The sequence below is a fragment of the Charadrius vociferus genome, unplaced genomic scaffold (assembly GCF_000708025.1).
Source record: "Charadrius vociferus isolate BGI_N301 unplaced genomic scaffold, ASM70802v2 scaffold498, whole genome shotgun sequence".
NCBI lineage: Eukaryota > Metazoa > Chordata > Aves > Charadriiformes > Charadriidae > Charadrius > Charadrius vociferus.
The window spans coordinates 903,912-912,058 of record NW_009649588.1 but is presented as its reverse complement, the minus strand read 5'-3'; the positions used below and the strand labels follow the sequence as shown (position 1 = coordinate 912,058).

At 39.7% G+C, this 8,147-nt stretch overlaps 1 protein-coding gene across 1 annotated transcript; it reads left to right on the top strand.

Moving 5' to 3' along the window:
- Nucleotides 1-2,500: 2,500 nt before the first annotated feature.
- Nucleotides 2,501-6,601, top strand: ATMIN (ATM interactor). Its single transcript, XM_009890395.1, has 3 exons — nt 2,501-2,617; nt 3,591-3,790; nt 4,771-6,601. The coding sequence occupies exons 2-3, from the start codon at nt 3,597-3,599 to the stop codon at nt 6,599-6,601; spliced, it is 2,025 nt and encodes a 674-aa protein (XP_009888697.1). The 5' UTR covers nt 2,501-2,617; nt 3,591-3,596.
- Nucleotides 6,602-8,147: the final 1,546 nt, after the last annotated feature.

The following is an 8,147-nucleotide window of genomic DNA, read 5'->3' as shown; positions in this document are numbered from 1 at the left end:
CCTGTCCAAATGTCAGTATTCCTTACAAAACAAGTGTCTGCGTTGTGAGAAGTTAATTGAACAAATACCTACCGATAATTGTGGTGGGTGGCTATTGTAGAAACATGGGAAGTAAAATCAGATATACAAGGAGAGGACTTGTGAGACTGTCAGAAATATGACTGGCCAGACAGGTTTTTGAGAAGATGTAAGGTTAACCATTTAGAGCCAGGAGGACTTTGAAGATGGTCAAAACAAGATTACTGTCTGGATACTTATATGTGTATCTCTCAACTTGTCACAACAAATTTGTTGTGATCTGTGCGTCCAAAGTTTGTGTTCCAGCTGTTTAAAAAGCACCTTATGCATGTTTAGATAGCTTTTAAACACTTGGTGTTATTCTGTACTTTAGTACTTAAGAAGTTTTAAATAACCTGGCTGTGGTTTACCTGTTAAGTGCCTGAGCATGTTTCCCATATCGCTCTATCATTTGTTGGGTTGTGCAATTAAATATAACACACTTTGAATAACTTCTTACTTAGGAATAAGTAACTCCAGTTGCCACTTACTAAGCATATTGATTTTGTCTGCAGTGGGAGAGACCAAACATAGTTTTGACTTAAAGGTAAATCTTTTTTCCTCCTGAGGACTTTGAGGCTGGCATCTGGTCAAAGTGTTTCTGGGTAAACTCAGGGTTAAAAAGTGTAATTGGGGGTAGCGGGGCTGGAACAACCTGATTTCTTTGTGTCATGTTCCTGCTTTGGGCAGTGGCTCTAGGAGGTGCAAAGATAATCACAGTAATTATTCAGCAGAGATAAACCAGGCCTGTTTATGAACGGTTTGTCCATGGGGAAAACTGCTGTACATAAAGGTGCTTAGAAGGTTAAAACGTAACATGAAAACTCCCTTTTTAAAGAATTATTCCAGGTTTTCTTGATGAAATGGCAGCTGATCTTTTTGGTCTAAACTTTGCTGCTTTGAGTATGGTATGTTATTAACAAAGAGGAACTTGTGGCGGTGTCAGTAAGTAGCAGTGTTGAGTGTGTGGAAATATAACTGAAATACTGCTTGAAGGGATCACTTTTTACACAGAATATCTTAGATTGAGAGATGACTTGAGGAAAAAACAAATCATTGGAAGTGTCCCACTCATCTGCTTCATGGTGTCCCTGAAATGCGAATGCAACGAATCTTTCAAAAGCAAGGCCCAAGGAGCTCAGAACGGAGTTGTTGGGTTGTGCCTAACTGCAGCTAGGTAAGAAGCGGGGCTGTGAGCAGTGAACCCCTTTGTGTTCTGGCAGCTGCGGTACATACTTCTGTTTGCTTCACATGGGACCACTATTGCCCTTTGTGGATTCTTTATGTTTGGTGTAACCGGTGTAAACACGAAGCAGCTGGAGATCTGCCCAGAGAAGGCAGTTAGGGAGTGACTGGTATAAAATCAACATTTCGCCACTTACTGTGCTTCTCACTGTCACTGTCATCATTAAATGACACCTCCTCAAACAGGGCATGCTCTGGTAATTCTTCCCTGAATAATCATCTTGGGGATGCCATCGTGGACTGCTGTAACTGGCTCTGGGGAGTTGGTTGGCCTCCTACTCAGTCTCAGCATGTAAGGAGACTCACAACTACTCAGCATCAGATTTTTAATAGTTCACTTTAAATTTTTTGCTTAGACGCAGATGCCTGATGTTTCCACCGAGACTCTTTCCGATAGGATACGTCTATAGGGATACATCTTGTCTGGTTTCCATGGCTGTGTCCTCAGTAGGAGTAGGATCTGTGTGGTGGAACAATCCAGAGAATCCCACTAGTGTGTCCTTTTTGTATGTATTTTTGAGGTCCTCTTTGAGCAAGTTACATTGCTTTCTTCTGTTGCATACATGTGATGGTCAGTGAGGCAGATGGTGTGGAAAGTGCGGGTATACCAGTCACTTAATGTTTGGAGGTTCAGAATTAGCATACCAGTTGTTAATTTCATAGACTTAAGTGAGATTTGGTTTATGAGTGGCAGAGTGTACTTGGCGTTTTTCATTTTACTACAAGTAAACTCTAAATAGTGCCAACAGAATTCCAGCGTCAGGGAAGTGTTGTGTTACACAGTGTATGACTAATTTTAAGGGACCTTCAAGTAGACTGTGCTACTAACAAGTAAAACCACATTGAATTGGCAGCGTAGTGGCTGTAGGGGAAACTTTTTGGCTCAAATAACACAAAAGGCAGTTATAATTGGCTTGGGGCAGCGAGTATCTTGGTAAAAGTAGGTAATACAGTACCAGTACTCTGTAGAGCTTGTTGTGATTTCACTTGATAATTTTGATGGTATGTTTGCACAATAGCGTCCACATAGGTGAAAAACTCTGTTTGAACTTTCAAATCACTTAGGAAGGTGCCTTCAACTCATTGAGGTGTGTAAACTCAGTGAGCCAAAGTGGATGTGTATTCTGAATGTTGTCTTTAATATGCAAACCCGGAGAATTGTCAACTTCTCAACTGGTTCTTTTTTCAGGGTGGAAAACTTAATGCACCAATAAGGAAGGGTTTGAAAACTTCACAGAAATTCTACTGCTGTCCTATTGAAGGCTGCCCTAGAGGACCAAACAGACCATTTTCCCAATTTTCTCTTGTAAAACAGGTACTCCTATTTCCTAAAGTATTGTTTTCATACTGATTTGGTCCTGACTGTCTCTACTCCAGAGAGTGTACACTTTCGCATTCAGATATGAGCAAAGCCTCTCAGCATATATCCAGAAGTTGGAGAATTGTGTGCAGAAACTTCACATGGGCATAACCATAGGTTAATGAATTCGCATGTTTCAATGTTGATATTAGACGACTTGAACCTTTTGATCAGGCAGATGCCAGTATGTTCTGCTAAACTAGAGGACAGCCCTTCTCCACAAATTAAAAAGATGGAGAAGGATCAAAGAGGGGGAAAAAATTGCAGCAGCAACCAGTAAGGGTTTAAAATGTGGCTGATGCTTTTAAACTGCTTTTTCAAGAGGTCAGGAATTAAGAACTCTCTGCTTTAGTATCGAAATGCATTTGTTTACTAGTTACCTGCTTAAGAAAACACATAAGACTTGTTTCTGCGTGAGTGAGTAAAAACAGTACTCTTCTGCTGTTGGTTGCCTCTGATACGCTGGAGAGAACACGGGAGATGAGTGGCTAGCACTTGGTGCTGTAAATGAAAAGGAAAAATTCTGGTGTTTGCTCTGAAGTTGACCCGTTTGACTTGAGACTATTTGCTCAGTTGTAGATCTTCAGGAGTGTGCACATGTTGCAACATATAGTTACTATGCTCTTTGGCAAGTTTCATCTATAGATTTATTAACATCCATAGGAAACCTCCAGTAGTGTTAGGACACCTAAATATTTATCTGTGTTTTAAGATGCACATAGCACAAACAGATTTGCAAAGTTTAAATTCTTTCTGTTGATTTCTTTAAGCTTGTAACTTATTCCTAATGAGACTTTAAAAAAAAATTAATTCTACTCTTCAATGCTATTTAACAACTAAAAAAAATGCAAATATTAATGTCTCCCCTAAACGATTTTTTTTTTATCTTAGTTGAAGGCTAATGTTTACTTTTCATTGTGTATTCTAGCACTTTATGAAAATGCATGCTGAAAAGAAGCACAAGTGTGATAAATGTAGTAACTCCTATGGTACAGAATGGTATTTGAAACGGCATATAGAGGTCTGTGGCAAGACGTTCCAGTGCACTTGTGGGTGCCCTTATGCCAGCAGAACAGCATTACTGTCTCATATTTACAGAACTGGCCATGAAATTCCTGCAGAACACAGGTAAAAGTGAAGTAGTTAAGTAATGATACCTATATTCATCATCAAGTCCTCTGTCTCCCATGTACTGGCTTTTCGTTTCCTTTCTATTGATTAAATTGGAAAGAGGCTCATGTTGTTTTAGCTGTAAAGCAGTTTGCAGTTTCTTTGTTCCGTTGCTTTTAGTTGTTTCTGTCCTGTTGAAGGCAATGTTGATTGCCTAATCAATAAGATTGAGTTCCCCACATATAAAACAAAAAGTACTGATGACACTGCATTGCATGGCATAAATGCAGTGCTTCTTAGTGCACCTCTTTTTACAGTTCTGTGAGAGTAGAGATGATTTGGAAGTGTTTATAGCTGGTAACTGTGGTGTGGAATGCAGTTCAGTTTATTTTCTTTTATAGTCTAGTCATATTTGCAAGTATTAGTGGATTATTTTTTTTTAATGCCTATATATGCGTGTTAAGATTTATAGTTGTCTTAATGTGTACATACATTTCATAAAGGGTACTCTGTTTCCTGAGGCCTAGCCTGTCTGTCTTGGTGATTCAACTGCTGCAAAATTAAGTTTTGCGTGAAGGAGTGCTAATTGTATCTTCAGTTTCCACGAGAGACCTTTGCCTGTACACTAATCTTAAGAGCACTGTCCCATCAGTGCTCAGTCTAAATTAGCCTCTAAGTAACAAATTAAGTATGTCTTCAAATCAGAGTGCTTAGTGTACAAGGGGCCAGAAACCATCTAAACTTCCACCTCCATTTAGAAATAGGTCTCAGTAAAAGAGGTATTCCTTTTTTCTTTTTTAAATGTGAGAGCGAGGAATGAAATTTTACAAAACTGAAGTTCATGGAATCTTTTTATGTTTTAATCAGGATTAGTTGTCTTCTGATAGCCAACCTCTTCTGTGACTTCAGTTTATATTATCAATGCAGTGACTCAAAAGAATGGGAGGCAGATGTTTTGTGCTTGGAAGGACTATAAATTATTGATCTCATGTTCACAGGGATCCTCCTAGTAAGAAAAGGAAAATGGAAAGCTCCGTACATAATCAGCAGTTGGCAGAGAAAGCGAATGAAGCATTCATCAATACACACAATAATAATCCCGGCGCTCAGGAGTTGGAGTCCTCTGAAGCGAAACTAGTGGCCTCTCTTGAAGGCTCCTGCAGTTCTAACTTCACAAACCAAATGCAGCCAAAATGTACGCCGAAGATGCTTTTACCAAAGCCCAAGGTGGCTTTGGTTAAACTTCCAGTGATGCAGCTTGCTCACGTGCCTATATATGTATCTGCAACAGACTCTTCTGTCAAACCTGCGGTAGTGGCTGTTGATAATCAAGGGTCCGTTGTAAGTACTGTTCATTTATTGCCTCAATCTATAGGAATTCTGATTCCAGCACTGGAGGCAGAAACGCTTGTATTTAAAGATAGTATGCCTGTTTCAAAAGTGACAAATTCTGGTGATCATGAACCAGTAAGTACTGGTGTACAAGTTGACTTGGATAAGGTTACATCAAATAACACAGGGCAAGAGCTGGGGAATGTTTGTCACAAGAACAAAATTTCTTCAATAAACATACAGACTGACTTATCTTATATTTCACAGAACTTTGTACCGGCTGCAGCCTGGACCCCCAGTTCTTCTGTGTCCTCTTGCTCTCAGACAGATCTGTCATTCAGTTCGCAGGTTTCGTTACCCATCAGTGTACAAACGCAGACACTGCTGCCTGCTTCCAAACTGACTTCATCCATAGCTGCTCAGACCGATGCTTTTAGTCAGGTTTGTTTTCCAACCTGCGGCATTTCTAGAGAGACTCAAACCAGCAGGACGCAGGACTCTCTTGATGGAAGAGTGCAAATGGACCAGGCTGTAATGTGCAGTGACATCTTTGACAATGTTCATTCATCGTATAATGTTTCTACTCACATTGAACTTCCAGAAAACAATTTAATGCCTGCAAATATAGATCAAACCTTGCTGCAGAGGAGTAATAACAAGAGCCCAAATCAAGATACGGAGAAGTCTGAATCCCTTATCAGCTTCAATGCGCAGACTAATATACTTCCACCTCAGAATACGATGGATAATCAAACCCAGACAATGGACCTACTAAGTGATCTGGAAAACATCTTTTCAGGAAACATGTCTGGCCAGACACTGGATAATCGGGGCCTTTTGTCTGAGACAAGTTCTAATGCTGACACGCATCTGCCATCTGGGCCATCACAGAGCACAGGAATAGACTTTGACATTGAAGAGTTCTTTTCAGCATCCAATATCCAAACTCAGACTGAAGAGAGTGAGCTTGGTACCCTAAACTCTGAGCCAGTTTTGGAGTCACTGGACATTGAAACTCAGACCGATTTCTTATTTTCAGATAGTGCCACTCAATCCTACAGCTGCCGAGGAAATTCTAACTTCTTAGGTTTGGAGATGTTTGACACGCAGACGCAGACAGACTTGAATTTCTTTTTGGACAGTAATACCCATCTGCCTTTAGGAAGTATTCTGAAGCAGTCTAGTTTCTCCATGAGTACTGACTCATCTGATACAGAAACCCAGACAGAACTATACCCAGCCACTAAAAATATACCTACTCAGAATATTGAAAGCAAAGTCCAGCTCAGCAGTGCTGAAACACAGACTATGGATAGCTGCTTTGAGAACCTGGGGAGCTTATTCCTTACCAGCAATGAGACACAGACAGCAATGGATGACTTTCTTCTGGCTGACTTAGCCTGGAATACAATGGAGTCCCAGTTCAGTTCAGTAGAAACACAGACCTGTGAAGAGCTGTGCTCCTTGTTTCAGAGCTCCGACAAGCCCAGCCATTGAGTGCTACGTAATATAACTGTTTCCTGTGGTTTGAAATTAAGTTATTGGGATGGGAGAGATGGCTTGACCAAGTTATCCACTTTGCATTAGTGAATGTAGTTATTGTGAGCAGTTGGTCGAAGAGACTTTTCATGCTGAAGGTACTCTATTGAATATGTAACTTTACATAAGCTATGTATGTATAAATGAGGGGGAAGGGAGGGCTGTAACATGTTAATGTACATTTGAACCTTAAAAAAAACCAACTATGTGGTGCCTATGTTTTTTCCTCAGACTTCTTTACAAAGCTGATACTGCTTTCATTTAAACAGAAGAACTTTTAAAGTAGTTCTATATATGTATACACACACACACATATATATCTCTGGCTTACATATAGGGTTCCAATGCACTGGACCAAAACCCTGACCTGCCCAATTCAGATGCTTCCCTGAACTTACGGGGGAGGATTCTCTTAGTGTAAGCTACTTCCGTTTACTTTTTTTAGTAGCTTGTATTTTAAATTCGGCATGAACATTGTAAGCTGTATTGTCTTCTTTTACTTTATGCCTTCCATGGCTCTTTCTCCTGCGTAAATTGGTATTTTCCAAATACCTGTCCAACACACTAGACACACATAGACTCCTGGATTGTTGAATATATTTATTATTAAAAATATGTAGGGTTGTTTTTTTCCCCAAGTAGCACTTATGTCCTTTGAGGAGTAGGAAAAGAACTTGGAATACATAATTATAGGAAAAATTAGTATGTTGTCCTTTTAGCTAGTGTAATAAACGGGACTAACATTTTTAGAGTCTTCAGGGGGGATTTACTTAAATTATTTCTGTCTGTAAGATGCAAATGTTACAATGTGTGTGCCTCAAAGACTGGAATAATTTGTTTTTGCTGAAATTCTCCTGGCTTTATTAAGATATAAGTTGAGAAATGTTACAGTGGTTTATACCTCTATTACCTTAACAGAAATCTTTAGAAATGGGAAATTAAATTCCCTAAAATACTCGCTCACCTGGACTTCCAGCTTCCAAAAACAATTGGAACACAGAGCTACAACAGAGCTGGGACACCAGCTCACAGAAACCCTTTCAGAGCAGCTGTATCTCGCTTTTGCACATTGATCTGCAGCTTTTAGAGAGTTTTTCTGAGTACAGTCAAACTCAAACAAACTGATTTTTCAGAGGAGAAACGCATGACCTCTTAGAATTTTTTCTAATGTTCATCTTGCCCCTCGTACCATTGTTTGCAGTATTTTTTACTTGCATGAGAAAAAACCATTAAGCCAGTTGTGAATGTATGTTGTTGGAATTTGGCCTTAACTAATTTTTATCTCTTACGATAATACCTGAAAAATGTAGGCCTCTGGTTTTGTCCTGGACAGGGTTTAGTTTCTGTTACCTGAAATGAAAAGAGAAGCCTCTTCGCGTCAAGTTCCTGGGCCTGTACCAGACTTCACTCCTCCATTGTGAGAGGAGAGGTATTGGCTGCCTATTTAGTAGGCAGCCCATCAGTAAATGTATTTCCAAGCCTTAGTTTTTGAAGACTCGCTATG

What these genes read in the sequence shown, in the direction of transcription:
- ATMIN (XM_009890395.1), top strand. Translation starts at nt 3,597, where the DNA reads ATGAAAATGCATGCTGAAAAGAAGCACAAGTGTGATAAATGTAGTAAC. An exon ending in GAAATTCCTGCAGAACACAG is followed by an intron (nt 3,791 to 4,770) that starts GTAAAAGTGAAG and finishes TCATGTTCACAG; the next exon opens with GGATCCTCCTAGTAAGAAAA.